Source organism: Schistocerca serialis, chromosome 10, assembly GCF_023864345.2.
Source record: "Schistocerca serialis cubense isolate TAMUIC-IGC-003099 chromosome 10, iqSchSeri2.2, whole genome shotgun sequence".
Classification (NCBI taxonomy): Eukaryota; Metazoa; Arthropoda; class Insecta; order Orthoptera; family Acrididae; genus Schistocerca; species Schistocerca serialis.
The window spans coordinates 249,993,234-250,021,074 of NC_064647.1; the positions used below are offsets into that span (position 1 = coordinate 249,993,234).

The 27,841-nt window shown below is 39.9% G+C and overlaps 1 protein-coding gene across 1 annotated transcript in view; it reads right to left on the reverse strand.

Annotated features, from left to right (window-relative positions):
• Window positions 1-5,877: 5,877 nt before the first annotated feature.
• The window catches only part of LOC126424729 (alpha-(1,6)-fucosyltransferase), a 102,701-nt gene continuing 80,737 nt past the window's right edge, over window positions 5,878-27,841 (reverse strand). Inside the window, exons 11-12 of the mRNA XM_050087448.1 lie at window positions 17,886-18,041; window positions 5,878-9,762 (exon numbers count right to left, since the gene is read on the reverse strand). Of these exons, the coding sequence (XP_049943405.1) occupies window positions 9,685-9,762; window positions 17,886-18,041 (234 nt within the window). The 3' untranslated portion in view covers window positions 5,878-9,684. The remainder of the gene's footprint in view (window positions 9,763-17,885; window positions 18,042-27,841) is intronic.

Consider the following 27,841-nt stretch of genomic DNA (forward strand, 5'->3'; position numbering starts at 1 on the left):
GTGCCAAGAGTAGAACAACCAGATACACACAACATAGGCAAACGAACCCTTTTCCCTTCTACCCAGTCCTGGTGAAGAAGAAAAGACATTGTGCCGATCCACACTCCGTGTCCACTGCTTCGAGCACTGCCGCTGGCTCCAGCTCCACATTGCACAAGACTCCACATAAACTGCCTGCACTGCACTGTTCCAAGGTGTTCCTGATGCCACTCTAGCAGCTGCTTTTGAAGCCTTGCTAGGGCAGTGATAACCATACAAGGGAGTAATATGTTCCACCTGGTGAGACGCCAGCTAGAAGCTATCGATAGTAGGAAAGTGGAATGAACCGCCACGGCTCATCCATGAAGTTTATGGTTTAAGCTAGGCATGTTGCATCTTCCAAAACTACAGTTAATACTCCTTTTAGTCCCTTAAGAGGTTAAATTTTATAAAATCTTTCTCAGTGGCAGCCTACTACAAATAAATATTCCCAGAAAATTTAAAGATTGGAAAATCCAGGATGGATTAATGACAACATTATGAAAGGGATAGTTGCTACTACCCATAAGACAGATGTGCTGAGTTGCAGATAGGCATAACAAATAGACTCTCAGTAAGTAAACTTTCGACCAATAAGGCCTTTATTGGAACACATACACACACACACACACACACACACACACACACACACACACACACACACACGTGATCACAGTATCTGCCTGCTGAGGCCAGACTGCAATACGGAGCAGGCAAGGTGGGAGGGGTGGTGGTAAAGTGATACTTGTGGGAGCGTACAGAGACAAGATGGAGAGAAGATAGAACAGGTAGGGGCAGTCAGGAGGTTAGACGCATCCACACTTTTTTTACTTCTGTCCTCTACTGCTACCCCCACCCTCCATTTAACTGCCCGACTGCATCTAGCTGCCCTACCCTGTCTCTAGCTCATCCCTGTGTGCTCCCCACAAGCAGCACTTTACAGTCCGTCCTGCAACCCGTATTCTGGTATCCCTTCCACTCCCCATCCCAGCCTCATCCTTAACCCCCACCAACTGGTTGCTTCTTCCATCGTGCACTGCTGCTCACAGTCTGGCCTCTATAGCCAGAGACTGTGGTTGTGTGTGTCAGTTGTGAGTTGCATTTGCACGCGCGCTTTTTGTTTGTGTGTGTGTGTGTGTGTGTGTGTGTGTGTGTGTGTGTGTGTGTGTGTGTGAGAGAGAGAGAGAGAGAGAGAGAGAGAGAGAGAGAGAGAGAGATCTGTTTCCAATGAAGGCCTTGTTGGCCTTACTTTCTGACAGTATTTTTGTTGCGTCTGTGTGTGGCCCATCATCTCCATTATATGCAACTATTCTTTTCGTAACATTCCCAGAAAATTTCACGTTTCTAGGACCAATGGTTTAGCATACACATTGTTATGTCATTCAGTCAGTTTCTCCTTTTGCCTATTTATCAATAGGAAACTTTGCATGAGAAAACTACAGCTGCAGAGACAGAATGGCTCAGTATCACCTACCTTCAAAAGGTGAAATACCAGTACTGCCAACAGACATCATGAGAGTGGAAAAACTAGTCTATCTTTTGACTTCTGAAACTGTTCGTTTTCTCTCAAGAGAGGAAAAAAAGAGTGGGTTGGGGAAGGTTTGAAAGAAATGGCAGACCGCTCAAGCCCCAGGATTGGAGAGATATGCCTGTGGTACTGATGACATGTATGAGCTAGGTTGTTCAGTTAAGTCGGTTTGTATCTGTGGGTATTGTGATTTCTGACTCTGCTGTGTGTGGCGTACAAGAAGAGGAAAACGTTTTCAAATTTTTGCATTTGGAGACAGTTTCACAGGCTGTAGTACCTTAGTGTATATACATAAAAGAATCTCTCTTATGCCTTTGTGTGGTCTTCCTAGATATACTGGCTAGTCAAAACCATTTGTTTGAGAGCTTGACATGAATTTATGTAGATAAATGACACTTGTCAAAATTGCAAGGAGAAGGAATGGTAGCCATTACTTACCTGCCAAAATTGCAAGGAGAGAGAATGGTGGCCATTACTTACCTGCCTTCAGGACGTGAAATTCCAAGAACCATCAACAGACACACACAAAACTAGACACAACTATCCTAGCTTTTGCGAAAGTTAGTTGCTTCCTTAAGTAGAAAAAAGGGACACGTTGGGGGAAATAATGATGGAAACCAGTCTGTTCTTAGGACAGAAGGAGACAAATATGAAGTAATTTGGTGTCTCAGAGAGTAATAGATCAATAATTGTGCACTAGTAAGCATTGTGGAATTTCAGTCCAGACGTTAAAAAAGTACTGGGTGAAAGTGAAACGAATAATGTGGTTAACAGGTAGAACGAAATTGGAAAAGGAGACTGTGGGGACAGAGGGGGAAGGGACCTATTGTGGTGTAGAAGGCCGTCAGGTTCATTAGCTCATGCTGTAGAGCACACTCAGCATCTTGAGTTCTGGGTGTCCCCAGTGCAGACACTACTATTGTGTCCATTCACACTGGGCCAGTTTAGTGATGGTCATTCTGATTAAAAAAAGCATCATGCAATGAACGTATGTTGGTTGGTACACGAATAGTGAAGTTTCACAAGTGGTTCTGCTTTTAATTTTGTGGTAGGGCTGCAGTAGTCGGTAGTGTCTGGTGAATGTGCAAGTATCGCAGAGGTAATTGCAAGCTTAGGATCTCTTTCTGTAGATCAACTGTTTGGGAGCACAGAGACAGTAATGAAGTGTTGTGGACACACGTTCTGCATCTACACAACACTCTGCAAACCAATGTGAAGTGCGTGGCAGAAGATGCTACTTCTCATTGTACCACACCCATTCTGTTTGTGTGTAGGGCATCAGAAGAATGAATGTGTAAGTGCCTCTGTGCATGCTGTATTTAGTATAATATTTTCTCTGCAATCCTTACAGGTGTCATTTCTCACTTACCACTCACTTCTTGAAACTTTGCAAGATTGCCTTTGCAGGATAGCTGGTACCTATTTTTGAGTGTCTGCCAGTTCAGGTTTTTCAGCACTTCTGTGGTACCCTCCGTTGGGTCAGACAAACCAGGGACCTTTTGTGCTGTCCTTTGTATTTGTGTTTCCCATGTTAACTCTATTTGGGGTCCCACACACTCTACTCTGGTCACAAGGCTGCTTACAAAACAATCTCCTTTAAAGACTGACTGCATTTTCTCGGTATCCTACCACCTGCTTTACCCATGACTGAGACTATCTGGCCATTTTCATTTCCCCACAAATTGTTACACCAAGGTGTTTGTGAGAGTTACAATATGTGACCAACTCTCTTTTCTAGTCAATTCCCAAATGGTGCATGCAAAGAGTGACAGTTGCCAAGTACCTGTTTGAACTCTAATTTCTCTGATATTTCCATCATGTTCATTTAGCAAGTTGTAGATCAAACAAGTGATATTTTGTATACCACTTCCTTCATAGATGCGTTAAGATTTCTTGGGATTCTGTCAATTAATGTCAGTCTGGTATTTGCTTTTCCTACAGCTGGTTGTCACTCCACTTTAGGTTACTACAAACGGTTATTATCATTTTATGGCTGCTACATTTTCCAGCTAAAGTAGTGGGACACTTTGCCTATTTATATGGAATAAATTACATTTATTTGTGTTTGGAGTAAACTGCTAGTCCATGTATCTTGCAGTACTGCTCTCTAGGTGTTCCTGCATTTTACTACACTTACCTTGCGTTGCGACTTTAATGTATAAAATGGTATTGTCCATAAATACTTCTGTGGAGCTTCTGATGGTATAAAGTATATAATTTATGAATAATGTGGAGAGTAATGAGCATATAACTCTGTCTCAAGGTACATCTGACGATTCCCCACTAAGAATGACATGTTGGGTTATATATGCTATGCAATCCTAAATCCACCCAGAAAGCAAGTCCAATACTCTAGGCATTTATTCTGTTCACTAATTTGTTTCCAGTCTTCATTAAGTATGGTGTATGTAATTGGCAATGAATAGGTTGGTTGAATACTAACATGCTTTCATTCCAAAAATATCTGGTGTTTATCTTGGGCCTCTGGATGTGCCAGTAAAGTAAATTCACCCTATTTCCTACAAGCCCAAAAGCAGAGTTTTTTTGCATTGTGGACAGAAGTGTCATTAGGCTGATATGTATATCAGGTTGCCTAGTAAGAGAAATTTGCTATTCTGGAAAATGTTTCCACAATGCCATACAGATCATACGCTTTGACTTGGTCCTTCTCTAATCAGTGAATGTTGACGGACTTCGTGCCACTAAGGAATGTTTGCACTCATTGCCATCCTTATGTACATTAACAATATCATGCACTGTAGAAATATGTAGCCATTGTGAAAATAACATGTTTGTGGTATTTAATAATTGTATTTTTAAAAATGAGCTAAGAAGCTGCACATGGTCCTTCTAACAGCTCTTCATCAACTTTCATGTCATTTCTGCATCACATTAACCCATTACATGTCTGTTCCTTTTATAAGGTATAAACTGGCTCCCCTGGGAGAGAGAGAGAGAGAGAGAGAGAGAGGGGGGGGGGGGGGGGGGGGGGCTTGTCCCAACAACCACTGCAGTACAATCGTAAGCTTTCCCACCCAGCATCTTCCGGTCAGGGGTCAAGTTAAAGTGTGCGACCTGTACAGTATCATAGTTTGGAGTAAATCACTATGTCTCACTCCCTTTCAACTACTGTTTCCCTTTCACACCCGTTAAATCTTTGAACTGCAGTCTGGTTTCTTTGTAATGTAAATGTGAAGGTAGCAAGATAAAGTGCAGGGAGTGAAAGGAAAATTGAGAGTGTTTGTCACACATCTGAAACAATATCTTGTAAAGACTGTTGAAATTATTGCTCATTCTAGTTACTTGTCTATCAAAGTCGTCTTTCGTAATGTATCACACTTTCAAATCATTGGGAAGGAAGGAAAAAAAGATTAGTATTTAACACCTCATTGATGAGGTCATTAGAGATTTAGCACAAGCTCAAATCAGGTAAGTATGGGGAAGGAAATAGGCCCTACCCTTTCCAAAGGAACCATACTGGCATTTTTTATTAAGCAATTTAGGGAAATCTATGGCTGGGTGGGGACTTTAATTGTCATCTTCTCGAATGCGAGTCCAACGTGCTGACCATTGCAATGCCTCATTCGGTAAAAATCTCCAGCTCAATCCCCAGATTGAGTACCAGGTATAAGAACAATCTTCATAAATACGTAAAACCACAAGGGTTGGTCCCGAAATGGGTCCATTATTATTAAGAAACGCACATTATCAATAACTTGCAGGCAACCACAAAAAGTTTAGCTAACAATAAATTAAGTTATGTAGCACATTTAAATGCTTGTGGTAAACTTTTCATTCACGCAATAATTAAAAAGTTTAATTCTTTTACTGCAAAACTCTTCCACTACTTTGCATCCCATTCCCTTAGTGTCATCAGACTCAATTAAAGTACACTCAATTACCTTTGTTTTACCTTTATTGGTGTCTTTAAATACACTATTCATTCTGTTCCACTGGCTCTAATAGAATTACAATGTCACTGTTAAATCTCACAGTTTTTATTTATTCTCCCTGAGGTTTAATTCCATTTCTAAAAGTCAATTGATTCCTTTAATGCTTGTTTACTAAATTGGATTAACTAGGGGATAGGCTACAACACTGTCTCACTCCCTTTCAACTACTGTTTCCCTTTCACATCCTTTAAATCTTTGAACTGCAGTCTGGTTTCTTTGTAATGTAAATGTGAAGGTAGCAAGATAAAGTGCAGGGAGTGAAAGGAAAATTGAGTGTGTTTGTCACACGTTGTTATAAAAACTGCTGGTCTTCAGAATGTCCAAATAATTATGGACAGTTTGGGTAATACACCTCATTAAAAAGAACACTGCTGCAAATATACTTCAGAATATGTATTTTTTTTTCCATCTTTCTACCACAATTTTACAAAACTTCACAAAACCAAATAACATTTTTTTTCAATGAAAATCCATTTAAATAAAGGAACAGAGAAAGATTCTGAACTACACTGAAATACAGCCACAAGGTCTCTTCACAAAACTACAGAAGTCACAATGCAACCTGTTTCTTCAGCTCTCTCTTTGGCAGTAATAATGACAGCTTTGTATATACACTATTTGCACCATTTAAACCACCATCCACATAATACAATCTCCTGAACAACAAAAAGCACACAGTTGTATGTGCAACCTTCAGATACAGTTGAATACCTCACATAATGCACAATGATATAGTTGCATAACAAATAGAAAACTATCAACACTCCTTTTCTGTTATTAGGCCGCTCTAAATTCTAGCTCACGCTAGTGCATTGTTAGTGCTAATACTGTCCGTAAGTAGTTGCGTATATGAGTCTTTGAGCTAAGTATGAGTGTCAGTTTGTTGAACAATTGAAACTGGTTAATAAAATTGTACACTTAGCTAAGAATTATTGCAGAATTCCCACACTGTGACATAAGCAATCCCTTTTTTTCTGCAGGCATGCAAGATTAAAAACAATGTAATGGAAATCTAGATGGTTACAATGCAGATCCAGTTTGTTACACATCAGGTTTAGAGACTTTCGGCAGTTCATAAACAATTTTTTTGTTCACTTTTAATTCATGATCAGGACCAAAGCTGGCTCTGTTGTCTGCATATCTTCTGGTTTACATCCCTCTTTATTTGTTAACCATGCCCTTTATTCAAAACTATATAGCATGCTCTGTAACACATAGTACAAAGAAGCAGTGCCTCACCTAAAGATCATGTAACCATTTTTATCCAAATAAATTGCGAGAGGTGCCCATGCAACTGAGAACCTCAAAGAGAATGAAAGTAATATGTGCAGACAGAAAATTCTGAAATGGGAATTGTGTTTTATTCATCTCATGACGTACATTTGCAATCCATTTGGTTTGCATACAGGAGACATGTCAAAAATTTATGCTGTGTGGTCCAGTACAGCCCAATCATCAATAAGCAGCTCTGTTGTATTCGAACACACTAATTTTATTATGGAGAATGAAGACAGTTTATTCTCTTACTGTTTAGTCTTCAACCAGCTTCATATATTGCTTTTTTGTCATTTGCTAGTAATTTTGAAATTGTAAGCTTCAATACCACAAGTATCAAATATATAATATGATAACCAGACAGAGATGCCTGCACAATACTATATGAGTCTGATTACCTAGCAAAAGTACAGACAAAATAAGATAATTGATAGTACTTATTCTATGTAATAAAATATCTTAACAGCTGACATTTCCAATTCTTCCTACACTATGGTGCCAACAAGATAATTTTGACAAGTTCCTTAGATGTGTTTCTTGCAGTTTCAGCTATACTATAACATCTGTACATATATGACACATAAGTGTTTACTCCACAGTATTGTGTACAGCGATTTAAAAATCTTGCAAGTGTGCCAACCTGAGAATACAGCCAAATGTAGAAACAAAGAATCAATATCTTGGATGCATGCCCAAAAGATGATGGAATATAGAAATTTCATTAGATGTTTGAGTGTTACAAATCAAAGTCATTTATGCACAATAGTACTGTTCTTAGTGCAAACATTTATAACTCAGGGAAACATCATAGTACAAGCACATGTTCTTGTTCTTGTTCCTGTCACATTTACAGTCTGGCCATCGTACTACCTGTTGGCCCTGAATTTATGTGATCTCTCTAGTGATTTAACATACGAAATTGTGTTGAAACTAGTATCATTACATTTTATTTGAATGAATCTGTGAGAAACATAATGGAACATAGACAGCTGCAAATGTCATGCAGGCCAACTAGTTTCACTGAAATACAAAAGGCATTATGCAACAATGAAAGTATTCAGTTTTAATTACTACAGGCTTACAGCATGTACCATGGAACATAATCAAAACTGGTGAAAAAGCGTAGGCAAAATCACTCCTCAAAAGCAGAGGCAAGTGTTGTACAAACAGTAATAATTGTGTTGAAACGATCATTATGTACAGAAGTACTCTCTTAAATACTTTAAAGAGACATTACATGGGCTGCTTCTACTGTGTAGAATATTGTAGCTGATCTGCTTTGATTTTTTTTTTTTTGTGTCGTATCTTTCTATACATTTTTACTGAAATGTCAGAAAATGCATTACAAAAATGTTAATTTTAATGTAAGAAGTTTCTCAAAGAAGAAATTGCATGGTTTTGTAGACTCTCAAAATCTTAAAAGCTCTGTAAGTAACTTTCCACTGGGTTTTCAATGTAAAGTGATTTGTTTCAAACAGTTCTCTTATTTAAAAAGTGCAGCATAGTTATAAACACTGTGATCTGAACTTACACAATACTAGCATCACTAAATAATTTAGAAATCTGGTATCCTGTGACTTAAATCTCCCCAGAATATTCATTTTGTTCATCATAACAAGTGTCATATAATACAATACATCTGCTGTACATAAATATACATTTTATATATAACAGGGGCACTTTACATATACATATACTATTGAATAAACAGTAAAGTAAAGCTGATTACACTTAATACCATTGCTGATTACAAAAATAAAATATTTTAATTCCTCGCTAATAAAATTACCAACTAACACTTTACACACACAAGATTCATTTCAAATCCATACCTCTCTCTGCCCCCACCTCACTCCACCCCTGAACAAACAACATTTCAACAAATATGACCTTTAGTACTTATCTGGATTTGTGTAACTCTTTGATTTTTAAAGAATCATTTATTCCCCCCTGCCACACAGTGCCTTATCTACACAGAATGTACGATATAAAATATTGCACATGAATACCTCAGTATATAAACTAAAAGATTAATTTGCGTAGATTTGTAAAGTTTGTCCAACATACCCATTTCAAGTAGTCATTGCTTATTTCAGAAATACCAATGCCAAGATTTCACATCTACCTGTTCCATTTCATAGTGGGTTTGTCATGGAAACAAGATATGGAGCAACTTCTGCACCACTATACTTTGTACTGTTGAAACTAATGGAGATAATCATACATCTCACATTAACTTACATTCCTTACACTGTGTCATAAAACACTGATAAAGAAAGTGTACATTTAAAGTCCTAGATAAAGCACCAGTACCCCAGGAACACCTTAGTACATGTACAAGCCCGTATCTTAAAACTGTACTAAGCACTGCCAACAAGTCACTTCTCAATTGTCTTTCTCCTACAGCATTATCAATACAAAAAGAATAATTTACAATGACTTGGTGTGAATTTCCTCTCTCTGACACATTACATTACAACATATGTCGCTACCCTTTTTGCAATGGTTACTTGAATACTGTCCTGCTGTGCAGCCTACCAGCACAAATAAATTAATAAATTGTTTGCTTATTGCTATTTCCATTGTACTTACAGTTATACACAACTTACATTGGATAACACCCTTATCTGTTGCTCAAAAGAATTTTTTAAAGACAAGTTTGTCATCATACAGATAACTGTACAACATAAAGATGCACAATTCCTGTACACTGTACATTTATTACTCTTGAATTCTGAACAAGAGCACACAACAGAGAGACATAAACACACTGTACAATAAGCGTAATCCATTTGAAACCCACACCTCAGAGTGACAGAACATTGTCCATTCACAGTAACGCGCTGACACTTCAGAGGAAGAATTAAACAATTTGTCTTGAAGCGACCCTCCTTTCTTTGCTGCTCATCTTCAAGACAATAACCTTTGTCTCCTTAGAGGTACTTCTGGGTATGTTGGGAAGTCCACTACATCTAACTTCTCTTTGACCTACAAACACACAAGTTTTAATTAAAATTGGTGAAACAATATGCTTAGAGGTGAAAGAGGGCTGTTAATATGGAGCAATAGTAAGCACAAAAATTGATACATGTGAGTATGAAATAATGTGTTTTTCTTAAGAGTTCATGGCAACGAAAAATTACTATCTGCGTGATCCTATGCAAATCTAAATTTATTGGCTAAGTATCACATTACTATACATGTTGGATTCTTAAAGTCATGATTATCTTCCCCACTTCAGATGGGAATAGGAGATTAATTTTTATTTTGTGAAATATTCTCCATGTCACTTCTTTAGTGTCCTTTTCGGTTTCTCTACTGCACTAATTGCACCACTGTTCTCCTTATTTCTAAAACTATGTACTACACATAAACTTTCTTTTACTGAGCTTCCATTCTCTGTAACCGAAATGTCATTTTCTATAGCTTTTCCCGGCTTATTCCACACTGACTATTTACTGTGTGAACAGTCAGTTACAGATAAAATGAGCATCCTCCTGGGTTTTTACCGTTTTTCTTAATATGTTACAATCCTGTTTAAAACGTGAAAATATTTTTGGATCGTTATCTGTACTGCCTATTTCGTGCATCTAATGTTTTCCATTGTTAAGTTCCTTTGGTCCAAGTGTTTCTGAAATGCAACAGGTACAAAATCAATATAAAAAAAATGTTGAATTGAGAGCTAGCATTATAAACTTCACCCCAATCAAAATTTTTAAGCTTTCATTAAAATCTTGTTGTTTTGTCATTAATAATTTTCTTTGAGTGCTTCTTAACTGTACAAGTTTGTTTGTTTCATGTTCCAAAGATCATTTTACACAATAAAATGTAATGATGTGGAATGAGACATTCACATCACAAGTTAATTTGTGACTATAGGTACATGCTCTACCCACCACCATTTATACATTACAATAATAGAAAATCTTCAGCAGAATAGGTAGAGTTTCTAAGAAGAAACTTTTTCAGTTTGTTTTCAAATTTTATCCTGCTGCCTGTCAGACATTTGTATCACTGCATAAGTTATCACAATTTTAGTTGCAACATTGTACACCCCTTTTTGAACTAAATACACCCTATGAACATAATTTTCCATTCTGGTATTGTAATTATGTACATCATTGTTCCTTTTGAATTGTAGTGGATTTTTTAGGTTAGTTACATAATATGAGTAACTATGCATCGTTCTCTGACACTCTGCTATTTAACTTGCCCTTGTTACTCGAATACATTATCTACAAGGGTACTTACAAGTGGCTAAAAGCATCTCTAGATCACTTTTCCTGTGAGATTCCTTCAATAATTTTGTATTAAAATTGTCACAAATTAATAAAGAAGGGATTAAGCCTGACAGACAGCACAATAAACCATTAGAATTTTTACCAATAATCCAGTGGAAACTTTTATACTGTAATAGTACATTTGCCAATACTAATTCATAAGCACATGCTTCCCTATCAGTAGTTCCCAACGTGGAGGTAATTAACCACTGAGCAGTAAAAACAACAGAGCTCAAATGTGTTTCAGTCACAAAACTAAATTACTTTTAAAAGCTAATAGTAATGATCACTATTACCTAAGACTGTAATGCTTCAAATGGCTCTGAGCACTATGCAACTTGACCTCAGAAGTTATCAGCCCCCTAGAACTTAGAACTACTTAACCTAACTAACCTAAGAACATCACACACATCCATGCCCAAGGCAGGATTCGAACGTGCGGTAGCGCGGTTCCAGACTGTAGCGCCTAGAACCGGTCGGCCACCCCATCCGGATAAGACTGTAATATTGACTGAGTAAGTTCATAATGTTTTTCAAATACTAGCACTAAACAATGTTGTGGAGTTACAGCTTGTGAAGTGAATATACTACAACTTCTATGCATTAGTCTTCCTGTTACACATATGGTCTGTATTTTATTCCATGTACCTATGGCAGTACAACTGAGACATGTGGATCACTTGTGCCTAAATATCTCATGAAAATGACTTTTCCCAGTTGTAGGTATTCCCACAATACACCAGAAATTGCTTCATTATTCACTTTGCAATAAAGGAATGAACTGACTGCACAGCTCAACAGTAACAATGTAATAGCTAGTACACATCATCATTATTATTATTACAGAGTAGAACCACTGAAACAAGTATGACTTAAAAGGCCATGCGCAGAATTGGGGTTTTGGTGCTCAGTTCCTACTTGAATTAGAAACATGGGGTAAAGAGTTTTTGGTCTAGCCCAGACCTGCAGCCATTTGTATAGCTATTGAAACATTTGTTTTACTATAGCTATGCTACAGCAGGTTAAGAAAAGTTTGAATGAAAAACCAGAGCTGGAGTCCATGAAAATTATGTAAACAGATTAATACTTTTTGCAAAGATTTTAATTCAGCTTAAATTGATGCTCAATTAATGGCACCATTTGTATGTGCACCATTCGGATTTTATATGGAAAATGAGCAAGCCTCATTCAGATTTGTGCACAAACAGTCACCCTTAAATAACTCCATATTGGAACAAGACTGATAGTTCAGATGTGGCCCACCGGTGCAGTGGACCTTATTAAGACAAGTTTTAACCATTTGAAAAACTGTCGCGATGAGTGATAAGCAGAGAAGGGTAAAGACCAGTGGGCACACCAGCAGAGCAGCACACAATGATGGTCAGGAGAGGCACATTGTGAGGTAGTGACAAGGCAGAAGCAGGTCGGTGGAGGGTGTAGGTTACCATCAGTTGAGGCTGGGATGATCTCAGAAGCAGCGGCTGTGTATCCATAGTTTTGTCTGCACACAACACATGGCTGCATAACCAAGTGGATCGTTATTGCAGCCTCTTGTGCCTCGCATTTTCCCTGCCCAATAATTATAATTGTTCCTATTAATCACATTTCCTCCCTCGTATTGTTATTTTCTACACCTACCTTTCCCACAGAAACTTATGAACCTAATCAATACTCCCTCCCCCTCCTCCCTTATCCCAACATGCAGTTTTTCTTGTACCTCAGGCATTCCGTCTTTTTTCCCCCCCTCACTTTTTAGCACATATTTGCATACATTTTTACATGTCTTTTCCTGTTATACAGTTCCCCTCATAACCACCTAATGTCTCCATTTGCCTGTTTCTTATGTCATTTCGCATTTCCCCAATGCCATCCCTGCCACAATGGACCCTACTCTATCTTTACTGCACCAGTTCAGAAAAGTATCCCTTTTCCTGGCTGAAACTCAGCCCCACATCGTATTCCTTATATACTCCCTAAAACATGGAATCTCTCCTCCCCTCCCCAATGGCCTGACCATAAAAATTCCTTTCTCTGGATCCCAAACCCTCCTTTCACAATGACCTTCACCTTTTCTGGTTCCACGTAATCAACCCCTGGTCATCTTTCAGGAATTCCGTACCTCCAACTTAGCCTTACTAACCTTCCACTGGCCCTTCGAACACCAACTTCTCAGCAGAAGAAATGACACTGCTATACAGCCTCAAAACAAATCCTGACACAATCATCACATCTGCCTTCATCACCTGATACCACTCCGGACTGGAACAGCTGAAATGAACGACATCCTACCCCAGATCTTTCCCACCCCTCCTAAAGTGGTGTCCCCTTGCCCACCCAACCATCACAACATTCTAGTCCATCCCTATGCCACTCTACTCCCCCTTGCCACAGGTATCATATATGTGTGGAAGACCCATGTGCAACAACTGTCCACTCCACCCACCCAGCACTTCCTACTCAAGTCCTGTCACAGGCTTATCCTATCGCATCAGGGACTTTGCCACCTGTGAAAGCAGCCACGTCATATTCCAGCTCTGCAGCAATCACTGCACAGTTTTTTATACTGAAGGAAGGAAGGAAGATTAAAATGTCCGTTTGACATCTAGGTCATTCGAGACGAGCTTAAGCTCAGATTGCGTCAAGGATAGAAATCAGCCATGCCCTTTCAAAGGAACCATCCTTGCCTGGGTGATTTAGGGAAATCATGAAAAACCTAAATCTGGATGGCTGGACGTGGGTTTGAACTGTCGTCATCCTGAACTTTTTATATTGGTATGGATGTCCACCAGGACAAACAGTCACTGCCAAATTGTGACCAAGAGCAAAGTGGGTGGACCATCCTGTGGCACAACATGCAACTGAACATAAAATGTTTGCTTTCAACGCCTGTTTCACAACCTGGGCTATCTGCATCCTCCCCTCCATTGCCGGCTTTTCTGAACCACACAGATGGCAGTTATCTTAACAACACATTCTCCACTCCCGAAATCATCCCGGCCTCAAACTATGATAACCTACTGCCCCCACATCCTTCACCCCTATGTCATGTCACTTCCTCATGATCTGCCTCCTCTCTCACCTCATTGTGTGCTGCTCTGCTGGTGCACCCACCAGTCTTTTATCCTCCTCTCCTGTCTGCTCCCCATTTCCCCTCCCCTCCCCTCCCCTCCTTCCTACATGACCTCCCAACACTACACCTGGTAGCCCTGCCCCCTGTAGTGTTTGATAATATCTGATTGCACTCAGGAATAATGAAATCCAAAGGTTGAAAACCACTGTTCTACATTGTGATTCACAGAGAATTTATTAGTTCAACATTTTTTTAAATTTACATTCCTTCTCTATGAATGTGAGAACTCCTCATTCATGCATATTGAATCTACATGAACATGCAGAAAACAACTTGCATTAAAATTTGCTACCCCTGTGGTTATATGGTGTTCAGGCAGACAAGTGACATCAACTTCTTTCCAAACGCTAACGTCTTCCAAAAAATCAACAGTACATTTACTTTATTTTTACCATGTCAGTATTATGATGAAGCAAGCTGATTTCACCTTTTTCTCTAGTCTTATTAGATGAACAGGGAGTCCATCAATTTAATTTCCTTTAATACTGTCTGGCTGAATACCGAATTCGACCTAGAGTAATGTCTCACCTGATCCCAATAACACGGATCTGCCTTTGTATGTTAGTGGACACTTCCTGTTATGCTTTCCACTAACTAATTCGGTGATTTGTCCTTATCCTTCTGTTTAAGTATAGGTCATTAGAAGTATATCCACATCATCTTATAGCAACTACTGGAACAGCACCAATATAGGATTTTGCATGCATTTCAAGCACCCCCCCCCCCCCCCACACACACACACACACACCAATTCGCCATGTTTACTCACTTTACAGTATAGTTAACCAAGGACTGGTCATGGCTCCACGAAACCCACACTTGTGTGCTCAGTAGCTGCTCCTATGTTGTTCAGATAACCTCTCATATCCCAATATTTTTCATTTTTAGCCAGGCTATTTCCAGTTCCACCAGCTGTATCTTATTTTTACTGATTTCCTTCCACATTTATCCTAAGTTATCTTTTACTGGCCTGGAGTTAACACTTTTTTTCACAAAACTTGTGACTTTGTACACTGCACCTAATTTTTCCTGTAGCTGCTGGACTACACCCCTCACGTGACTGCTTTCTAGCAACAGAACTTTTCTTTTCCTGTTCTGTTTTTTCTCACACTGATCTGTAAGTACGAGACTGACACAGTGAAGTTGACTGAGGCAGAGTATTATACAATAGCAAATGGTGGCCAGGCAAAAAGAAAGAGGAAAAATATTTTGACAGATATTAAATGTACTTATGGAAACAAAGAAGAATGGGTAGCTTTGAGGGATGAAGTAGTGAAGGCAGCAGAGGATCAAGTAGGTAAAAAGACGAGGGCTAGTAGAAACCCTTGGGTAACAGAAGAAATATTGAATTTAATTGATGAAAGGAGAAAATATAAAAATGCAGTAAGTGAAACAGGCAAAAAGGAATACAAACGTCTCAAAAATGATATCGACAGGAAGTGCAAAATGGCTAAGCAGGGATGGCTAGAGGACAAATGTAAGGATGTAGAGGCTTATCTCACTAGGGGTAAGATAGATAGAGCCTACAGGAAAATTAAAGAGACCTTTGGAGAAAAGAGAACCACTTGTATGAATATCAAGAGCTCAGATGGAAACCCAGTTCTTAGCAAAGAAGGGAAAGCAGAAAGGTGGAAGGAGTATATTGAGGGTCTATACAAGGGCGATGTACTTGAGGACAATGTTATGGAAATGGAAGAGGATGTAGATGAAGATGAAATGGGAGATACGATACTGCGTGAAGAGTTTGACAGAGCACTGAAAGACCTGAGTCGAAATAAGGCCCCCGGAGTAGACAATATTCCATTGGAACTACTGACGGCCGTGGGAGAGCCAGTCCTGACAAAACTCTACCATCTGGTGAGCAAGATGTATGAAACAGGCGAAATACCCTCAGACTTCAAGAAGAATATAATAATTCCAATCCCAAAGAAAGCAGGTGTTGACAGATGTGAAAATTACCGAACTATCAGCTTAATAAGTCACAGCTGCAAAATACTAACACGAATTCTTTACAGACGAATGGAAAAACTAGTAGAAGCCAACCTCGGGGAAGATCAGTTTGGATTCCGTAGAAACACTGGAACACGTGAGGCAATACTGACCTTACGACTTATCTTGGAAGAAAGATTAAGGAAAGGCAAACCTACGTTTCTAGTATTTGTAGACTTAGAGAAAGCTTTTGACAATGTTGACTGGAATACTCTCTTTCAAATTCTAAAGGTGGCAGGGGTAAAATACAGGGAGCGAAAGGCTATTTACAATTTGTACAGAAACCAGATGGCAGTTATAAGAGTCGAGGGACATGAAAGGGAAGCAGTGGTTGGGAAGGGAGTAAGACAGGGTTGTAGCCTGTCCCCGATGTTGTTCAATCTGTATATTGAACAAGCAGTAAAGGAAACAAAAGAAAAATTCGGAGTAGGTATTAAAATTCATGGAGAAGAAATAAAAACTTTGAGGTTCGCCGATGACATTGTAATTCTGTCAGAGACAGCAAAGGACTTGGAAGAGCAGTTGAATGGAATGGACAGTGTCTTGAAAGGAGGATATAAGATGAACATCAACAAAAGCAAAACAAGGATAATGGAATGTAGTCTAATTAAGTCGGGTGATGCTGAGGGAATTAGATTAGGAAATGAGGCACTTAAAGTAGTAAAGGAGTTTTGCTATTTGGGGAGCAAAATAACTGATGATGGTCGAAGTAGAGAGGATATAATATGTAGGCTGGCAATGGCGAGGAAAGCGTTTCTGAAGAAGAGAAATTTGTTAACATCCAGTATTGATTTAAGTGTCAGGAAGTCCTTTCTGAAAGTATTCGTATGGAGTGTAGCCATGTATGGAAGTGAAACATGGACGATAAATAGTTTGGACAAGAAGAGAATAGAAGCTTTCGAAATGTGGTGCTTCAGAAGAATGCTGAAGATTAGATGGGTAGATCACATAACTAATGAGGAAGTATTGAATAGGATTGGGGAGAAGAGAAGTTTGTGGCACAACTTGACCAGAAGAAGGGATCGGTTGGTAGGACATGTTCTGAGGCATCAAGGGATCACCAATTTAGTATTGGAGGGCAGCGTGGAGGGTAAAAATCGTAGGGGGAGACCAAGAGATGAATACACTAAGCAGATTCAGAAGGATGTAGGTTGCAGTAGGTACTGGGAGATGAAAAAGCTGCACAGGATAGAGTAGCATGGAGAGCTGCATCAAACCAGTCTCAGGACTGAAGACCACAACAACAACAAATGGAAACAAATACTTGAGTTGAAACAATTAACATAATGATGAAAGAAGAAGTAATTCTAAGACCTAGGAAGCAAAGAAAATGATAGGAGGGAGAACAAGGACCTCTGCCGAGAAGACACCAAACGAAATATCTCACAGACGTGTGAGAGAGAGGAAGACTAAAGCCCAGAATTTCAGATGACATGAAAAATGGATGAAGTTAGCAGCAAATTAAGGAAGAGGAAATTGGACGGCACCCATTTAGCACCTGTAGTAAAGTAGGTATAATGAGAAGAAAAGACAACAGTATGGTCACGGCAATCAGCTGAACTACTGTAAATGATTTATTTTAAAAAATATTGTGAAATATAGTTCTTCCTGTAGCCCAACCACCTTACTCTGTGTATCTCCAGTAAATCATTTTTGACTTTTCAGATCACACCGACTTACAGAAACTGAGGAGTCGGTGCTGCAAGACGTACCTTGAACGATGGGTAAAGGCCAATCTGCCCAGTCCGAATGGACCGGCCTTTGCTCCAGCCATCCCAGTGGTTACCCGCAACACTGACTGCATCTCCCGGCCTCAGTTCCAGCTCACCTCGGCTGCCGGCTCGAGGCTTATGCGGGATGACAGCAACCTGTTGACACAAGTCAGAGTATCATAATATGTGCTCATATCCAAAAATTGACAGATACAGAAGTGAACGTATGCATGTGCATGAGAGAGGGAGAAAGAACTCACTACCAATTGCATATTTTGCTCACCTAACAGCTTCGACAAGTTACAAATGTCTGATTTTTAATGTGTCGTATAACTGTTGACCAAATTTAGAGTGGTGCCATAATCTACTCATTTGGAGGTATAATCTTATGTTAAAAGTTTAACACATTAATACAACTATTACAGCTGGAGATTGTGTATCTGTCTTGAGGCACCATAACTGATGGTGCAGAAATACATGGACTTTACTGAGATCACTTAGCAACTTCCAACAAACTTTAAACATAATTTCAGACTTTTTCTCACTTAGACCTTAAAGTCAAATACTGAACACATTAACTCAATCGTAATCAGACGTCGTCTAAAGCTGTCTATGCACAAGGGAGTTCTGTTCTTAGACGTTTACTGGTGGTCATAAAAAAATTTATCATCATTATAGATGTTTTGTCAACCATCACAGACCTTTTCCAGACCTGGCAATACAGAATCCAATCAATGAAGTTTGTGAGCTTGCTGCCTGTGCCACCTGCATGTCGGGAGGGCGAAAATCTCATCCAGTGAGAGGATAGTATGGAGGAACATACAAGTTCCTGTTAATTCAAGAGTATGACTTGTGCTTTCATAGCCTAAATTTACATTATATTTCAGTCACATTTACACATAAAACAGTTCTGGCACAAGACATTAATTTTATTCCTAATGTTGTGATTTATCTGATTCTACACACACTAAATACATTAACTTGTGTGTATCTGTGAGGCATGCATTTCATAGTACCATTATAGACTGTATGGGATTACCTCATTAAACTGATCACTGTATCTAATACATGGTGATTTGTGTATGACATAATCCATCATTCATCATCTTGGACAGTTTCCAGCCTCCGGTCGGGTCTGTATGGAACATAGGCCTCTCTGTCTTCACCCTGGTCCAGTCCTCTCCTTTCTTCTGGACGCATTCCTCTACTCCTTTCAGCGATCTGTCTCTCGATCTTTTTCCTTCCAGTTTCATCTCGTGTATCCTCTTCTCCTCCATTCTCTTAATGTGTCCACACCATCTCAGCCTTGACTTCTCTACCTCCTCCTGTAATGGTTCCACCTTCATTAACTCTCTGATCCTCTCATTCTTAACCTGTCTATCTTTGTCACTCCAATACCATTTCTCAAGAATTTCATCTCACTAGCTTGTACTTTGCTTTTCTCTCTTCCTTTCATAATCCAGGTTCCTGTTGCATATGTCAGGATCGGGACATAGTATAACCGGTATATAACCTTTTTACTGATTTGGGGTGTATCCTTGCTCCATATCAGGCTTCTGACACTCTTCCAAAATGCTTCTGCTTTTCTCCCCCACTCATTTCTTTCTCTGTCGTTTTTACATCTTCCTGTATCAGGCTTCCGAGGTACTTGAAACTCTCCACTCTCCTCAATCATTCCCCACCAATTGTTGTTCCAGTTGTTCCTCTCCTTTCTTGTTGTGATAGTCATCTCACTCTTACTTATACTAAATTTCATCTCATATTCTTGTACTGTTCGTTCCCATACGTCCAGCGGCTCTTGTACTTCCTCCTCCTTGTTACCCCAAATCACCAGTTTATCTGCAAATACCATAGCTTTCGTCTTCCTTTCACCAATTACTTGTGCTACTGTACTCATTGTATCATCCATCACTACAGTGAAGAGCAATGATGAAAGTTCACTTCCCTGCCTCAAGCCATTCTTCTGTTCAATCCAAGCTGATCTCTCTTCTCCCACTTTCACACAGTTCACACTTCCATGGTACATTTTCCTTATCCTAAAAATAATCTGTTTTGCTACTCCTCTGTTCTCGAGGGCTTTCCACACTTTGCTCCTACATATGCTTTTTCAATGTCCAGGAAGGTCATTAGTAGATCTACTCCATATTCATAGTGCTGTTCCTGCAGTGGTCTTACAGCAAAAATTTGGACCTTCCTGTTCTGAAGCCATGTTGCTCTTCTCTCATTCTTCCTTCTAATATTGCCCAAATTCGTGCTTCCAAAACTGTCTCCAAAATCTTTGCACAATGACTCATCAATGTTATCCTCCGATAGTTCTTGCACGCTTTTCTATTCCCCTTCTTAAAGATCGGGACAATTATTCCCTTCTTCCAGTCTGCTGGGATCATCATCTGTCTCCACACAATTTTCATTACTCAATATAGCCACTGTATCCCCAACTCTGCTGCTGCTCTCACCATCTCTACACTTACCAACATATGGGAAGTCAAATATGAGAAAAAGGCTACATTTTACTTGACAGTGAAATAATGGTTTAATGTGGCTATATTAACTAATATTTTCCTATAAACTTTTTAATGCCAGCATCAACCTTTACACATAAAATGTAAAGATAATATGATCAGCACATTATCTTTGTACTGTGTTTATTAGTATTTAAGGACTGATTATATAAACCAGTTGATCTTCAATTATGCAAGTGAACTCAGATCCAGCTATAAAGACAGAATCCCCCTGTACAGACATTAATCACAGATTGTTTTACTGTGAAGTGGGACCAATTTCAAGCAAAAAAAAAAAAAAAAAAAAAAAAAAAAAAAAAAAAAAAAAATTAGTCTACAGTCAACAGCTCACAATCTAGAGACACTATAAAATAATGGATTTCAGTTTGCACAGATCACACTTTAAAAGAAGTGAACAAAGGAAAAGTTGTCATCAGAACACTGCTGCAGTTTTTTGATCTGTAAGGTTTGGTTAAGAAGATTATTAGGAATGTAAGTAATGAGTGCAGATAATAATTCTAGTACAAAACTCTTAATTAATGTTGATATGTTTTAATGCACTCGATACACACTTTGTGGTCAGTAAGAAACGATTTGTGTTAAATAAAAGGTATTCTTAGGATGCAGGCTATAAAATGAAAGTAATAGCACATGCAGAACAAAATGGAAACATAGCAGCATTTTGACCCTCCACCAATAGAAAAACCCATTCGTGATTGGCGAGGTAGTAAAGAGTAACTGAAAAAAATGATGAAGATTAAATGTGCAAACAGAGGATTGAATGCTAAATGGTGAAAACTAGATGATAATTTTTAAGGTCAGTTTGGTTTTGTAAACTAAGAGTTTTTCTCAGTCTAGTTATGCAATCCACTAACATTAATGGTAAAAAAGTGTATTTTCTTTTTAATTGCTTAAAAATTGAGGTATGTCTTATAGTCCATAGTGTCTTCTAGTTTGTAAAATACCATACGCAGCTGGTATCTCGTACACAAAGTCACATTTTAAACTCGTTCTCACAAATGAACATTATATTACGCATAGTGATAGAAGGAGAAACAATTACTGTCAGAACTATGGACTATATAGACTGCAGCTCACTGTTCTGTGATGTGATGTGGGACCCCGATGGATGCTGTCACACAACTATGAGATCGACAGGTCGAAAAGGCCATACTCGAAGCCTCATAGTAGGATCTCGGTGGCCTAGCACTAACAGCTACAATTCATGAAATGAGCCTATTTATAGTGGGATAAGGATTCCCACTGTCTTAGTGACAAATGGCTTGAGCATTGTGGATTGTCAGCACGGCCACAGTACTGTTGCATTTTTTCTTGACATGACAGCAGAAAGTTGTGCAGACATGGTGTGTCTGATGACAAAACTGGACATGGGAGTGACAGCTCATCATCTTTTCGGATGAGTCCCAGCTCCGTGCACTGTGTCGTGATGGACGTGCCAGTGTATAACAAATTTCACTACATTGCATCCCTCACTGCCACTTAAACTCGGCACCAGGTGTGACAATACAGAATGCCAATGAGCACACACCACTGTCACCTCCAGTCCACACAGCCGATAATTTGGATGGCAGTGGGCACATTTCTGTGAAGGCCAGTAGCTGGGCACACATCTGAGATCTCTATGAAGTCCTCCTGTCAAGAGGGGACAAATTGAGACTGCATGTCATCAGTTGTGTCGCATTCTATTTCAATACAGAAGGTGTTCGGCTCTCACCCAGCACGGCATGGCATGGCCTCTGTATCTCTCACCTGCTGAAAACACCCGGTCGCAGGTTGCCGAGAGACTGGCCCGCCAGACACTCCAGCACAGGGCTGAAGCAGGAGGGAGTGACATACTTGTACCTTTCATCTGAGCTCAGCTCCACCTGATGAGTGGCCAGGTTAGAGCTGTTGTCAGTGCCAGAGATGGCAGCTCCACGTACTCAATTTCGCACCCTGTGTATCCTCCAAATTACCTAGAATGATCATCATGTATTCTTCATACTATACTGTATACTTACAACTAAAATTTAGTTACCTGCTGTCCTTCCTGGTAGTGCAATTTTAACAGTCAGAAATGTATTTATTAATAATCCATCCACCTTACGTTACACTTCATCTCTGTTTTCTTTTACCTTGTGGAAACTAGCAAAGAATTTACTCAGTTCATCTTCCACACACTCATCTGTCTATTTTTGCTACCCACCTCCAGTTTGTCCCCTGATCAGTTTCTTTTGCTTCCCTGTCTCCCTACTAACCCCCAGCATGCACTTCCCACCATTGAGTATAGCCCCCGTTAAAGTCTGCATCTCACTGCTATTAATAAAAATGGACTGCAGATTTTCTGAGTGAGACACACTGAAACTTCATTTTCAAAACTAATTTAGTTTACTAAAATCACTCCAGGTTAATGTTAGGCTTATTTTTATTTCTTTTGATATAAATCCTCTCATAGTTATCAATAGTAAATTATATTAGCAACTATTTTCCTAATTCTTATAGATTGACAAGGAAATGTCTGGGACCAATTCCAATGAAGGAACAAATATTTTCAAATAATGAAACTGCAATCAGTCTCGAACCCCTCGAAAAACAGGTCTCATAAAACAGAACTACCTTTTTTCTTTTCCTTCCCACATCCCTCTTGAATGGTCAGTGGCTAGTACTCATTTCTATCGGGAAATGTCTGAAGAGTATCACATTAATTTACCATTTTGTGAAGACCAGAGCCTATTGTGTATGAATGAAAAGAGAAGCAAGGAACATAACAAAATTCCAGAACAACCTGTGGGTGTTATGTCCAACTTCGTTAGTGTTATCAAATAGTACCTGTTCTTTTCCAAGAGTAATTCAGAGGTTGGGAACCAATGGTCTAGAGTTTGATCCCTGATCACTGCCATACCCTTTCTTCTTCCACCTCTGGTACAATTTGTTAATGTAAAAAATGCCAAGCTACACCATGATTTGGAGGCCATATTAAACTATAGGTTCCTGTACATCTAGATGGGTAAGTCAGTTTCAAAAGCCAGAAGAATGGAAGGACATACCACCTCCAAAAGGGCCATGCCCAGTAAATGATGTGGTATTCAAAACAACCTCCAGATTAATGAAGGCTGAACTCATGCAGATGTATACTTCTGCTGCTCTGTGACAATAGTTTATTTAGCCTTGGATTACGATGGCTTTAAAACCTGTAAACTTTTGTTCACACAGAAATCTGCCTACGTCCATGACCAATAATCTGTAATATGTTTTTTTGTAACAACAAAAACAATCAATTATTGATAAAATTATTTAATTGGATAGGTAAAAAATCTACTCACCGAGCAGCGGCAGAACCATAAAAGGCTGTTGTGATAGACAAGCTTTCGGAGCCAGTGGCTCCTCCTTCAGGCGGAAGGGTTGAAGGGGAAGGAAAAGGGCTGGAAAGGTCTAGGCAAAGGGGTAGATTTTGGGAAAGTCACCCATAACCGCAGGTCAGGGAAGACTTACCGTACGGGATGAGAAGGAAACACTGATTGTTGGGGACTGTATTGGACGATATTTGAAAACCTGAGAGCTTAAAGGTGGAAGACACAGTAATATGCAAGACAGTGAGAAGCTAAGTGAATTGTACGTAACAGAGGTGGTGGTGGTTGATGGTGTGGCTGTTTAGGGAGCTGCAGAGGGACAGGAAGGGAAACACCACCGTTAAGCTAGTTTATGAGAAGGTGGGATAGCTTTTTGAGGTGAAGTCTGGCATGTGGCTTGGCGGATGATACCATCCAAGGAAACATGAGGGGCAGATAACTGCAGGATTTTGTAGAAGGAGAGAAGTCTGGTAGAATGGGAATTTGCTGATGAGGCATATAGGTCACAGATTAGCCAGGTAGGAGCAAGAGAGTGCTGTATTTGAAACGGTAAAAGAGCAAATTTGGCATTTTTTCCTTTCCACCATCCACTTTTCTTGTTTATACATAATTCTTTCACGTTTTTGTGCATTTGTTTTTCGGCAAATCGCTCTGATCGACTTTTATTGCGTTCTCCTTTGTCACTTTCATTGCCAAGCTTGGTAGTTTACATTTTCTCCTATGACTTTCACTTTTTGTTTACCCAGTTTCTAAAATTTAGTCTGTTTTTCAAGACTTTCCCAATCGATTTTTTTGTATCAACATAGAGTGCCCATTCATTACCTCTTATTAATGATTTCTGTACAGATTTTTTTTCTAATTTTTCCATCTTTTTTCATTGCTTTTCTTCCATTTTCCTATCTTTTCCACCCTCTGCTTATTTATTTTTTTGCCACTCTCACAATTTTTAACTGTCCTCTCTTCCCATGATGAATCCCATCTCATATTACATGCATTCCTTTCGAAAACATGTCTTAGTTTTGATAAAGCAAAGGTCCCATATTCTGTTTCTTGAAACCTGCTTGTCCCTCGGAGTTATTTCAAAAGGCCTAACATTGAATGTCCCTGGTTCTGGCGGCAATCCTACCCTATACCAGGCACTTTTATAGTTTCAAATACAGCAATCTCTTCCTCTTACCCGGCTAATCTGTGACCTATATGACTCATCAGCAAATTTCTACTTTACCAGACTTCTCTCCCCCTACAAAATCCTGATGTTATCTGCCCCTCATGTTTCCTTCTCATAAACTACCTCAACAGTAGTGCTTCCCTTCATGTCGCTCTGCAACCACCCGAATATCCACACCATCAATCACCACTCCTCTCCTACAAATCGAGCTTGGCCAATATCCTTAACATCCCACAGCCTTCACCACTGCCTCCTAGACCAAGAATAACCCATAATACCAAGAACCAATCACAATAGTATAGTGTCCTTAACCTCTCATCCAAAGCAGTCTCCCCTCCTGAATTATCCGTATCATCTAAGGGCCTCAGCTTCAGCCCTAAACCTGTATTTGATATTTTTTGGCTGCCATCCTTTATTGTGATGTATTTGATCATGCTGCTTTGGTGAAGGACCTCCTTTCCTTCACACGTAATATCCATAGGAAATATCACTTTGCAACTCAACCCCAAAACCTTTCCAACAGCCAACAGCAAACCCTGGCTTGAACAGTTCAGACTACAATCCCAACTTGATTCACCACCACTACCTCAAAATCATCCCATACAGGGCTTTCAAGAATTCCTCAGGTCCATACAGCATGACCCTAACCTGTCCTCTGCAGAACTCCAGGCTCTAGGTTCCCTAAAAGCTGATGACTCCATCAAATCCTCCCAGCAGACAAAGGATCTACCACTGTAGTACTTGACCGAAAGGAGTATATTAGTGAAGGTCGATGCTTCAAAGCATCCATCGAACATATATCTGCCTTAGTTCATCAACACCTGCAGCCCATAGTCCAAAAACTCCCCTCCTGCACCAAAGATACCAACCATTTCCTAGATTGTCTGAAATCTGTGCCCATCTCACTCCCACCACACACCTTGTTGTCACCATTGATGCCACCTCCCTCTATACCAACATCCCACATGTACATGGTCTCCCTGCTGCTGAACATTTCCTCAGTCAGTGCCCAATTGATTCCAAACCTATGACATCCTTCCTACACATCTTAATCAACTTCATACTTGCCAACAATTACTTCAGCTTTGAGGGGTAGACATACAAACAGATCTGGGGTATGGCTATAGGAACCAGGATGGCTCCTTCCTATGCCAGCTTTTTCATCGGTTGCCTGGAAGGGGCTTTCCTGGAATCCATGGTTTAGATACATTGATGACATTTTTACCATATGGACTCATGGTGAGGCTAATCTGCTAAAATTCCTGAAATGTCTGAATAACTTCTCCCAGTTAACTTTCACATTGTCCTATTCCGAATCCCATGCCACTTTCCTCGATGTTGATCTCTTCCTCACCGAAGGCCAGCTACACACATCTGTCCACATTAAACCTACCAGCAGACAACAGTACTTACATTTTGATAGTTGCTAAGGCAAACATGTTTGTTTCAAAGCAGACTCTTTACAGCAATATGCCACCATTTTCACATCAGCCTTCACTGCACGTAATTACCCCACCAGCCTAGTTAAACAGCAGATTTCCCAGGCCATCACATCCAATCCTGGTACTGCTGATCCCTCCACAAAACAGCTTCGGAGCACACCATTGGTGACTCAGTATTATCCTAGTCTGGAATGTGTTAATCAGCTACTTCAACAGGGCCATGACTTCCTAAAATAAGGCCTTGAAATGAGATCCATTCTGTCTGAAATTTTGCCCACCACACCTAGAATAGTAGAACAGCTTTCCATCGCCCTCCAAATCTCCGCAATATTCTTGTCAGACCCTCTACTACTTCTGCATCCGTCTCCCCACCCTATGGCTCCTAACCCTGTGACTGTCCCCGCTGCAAGACTTGCCCTACGCACCCTCCTACCACCACCTATAACACCCTGTAACTGGCAAAACATATACTATCAAAGGGAGCACCACCTGCGAAGCAACACGTCATACACCAGCTATTTTGTAAGCACTGTTCAGCCTTCTATATCTGCATGATACCACCAAATTATCAATTAGGATGAATAGACATAGGCAAAGGGTATATACTGGCAACTCGCAATATCCTGTTGCACAGCATGCTCTACGACATGATATTCGTGACCTCGGTGCCTGTTTCACCACACGTTCCATCTGGATTCTTCCCCCAGACACCAGTTTCTCAGAACTCCACCAGTGTGAACTCGCACTACAACATGTCATTGGTTCTCGCCACCCACCTGGCCTTAATTTATGTTAATTTCTTCCGTCTCAGCTTTCCTTCACTGCAACTACTCTTTCCTGCACTCCGGTTTAGTGTTTTTACATCTTTCATTGTCTCTCCCATCTATTTTTCACCGCCACCTCCCACCGCTGTTATGTACAAGGCACTTAGCTTTTCACTCTTAGTAGTAATCTTTGTCGTGCATATTACCGTGTCTTCCACCTTGAAGCTCCCAGGTTTTCAAATCTCGTCCAATACAGTCCCCAACAATCAGTGTTTACATCTCACCCCATATGGTAAGTCTCCCCTGACCTGCATTTCTGGGTGAGTTTCACAAAATCTACCCCTTTTCCTAGACCTTTCTAGTCCTTTTCCTTCACCCTTCTTCCTTCCCCTTCAACCCTTCCGCCTGAAGGAGGAGCCACTGGCTCCGAAAGCTTGCCTATCGCAACAGCCTTTTATGTGTGTTCTGCCGCTGCTTAGTGAGTAGACTGTTTATCTATCCAATTAAAAAGTAATATGTGTTTTGCATCATTCTCAGCGAACTGCTGAAAGCCCAATTCGGTGTGATGCCAAGGTTGGTAACTCTTCATGTTTGAAGTCAAGTGGCCAGCACCTTGTAGATGTTATCTATCAACTGCCGAATGATGTATTCCCTATGGTGTCTGTCATTTTGAAATCATGATGCCTGAATATGCTACATGCTGCTTTCTTCCCATCTGGGCCACTGGGGTG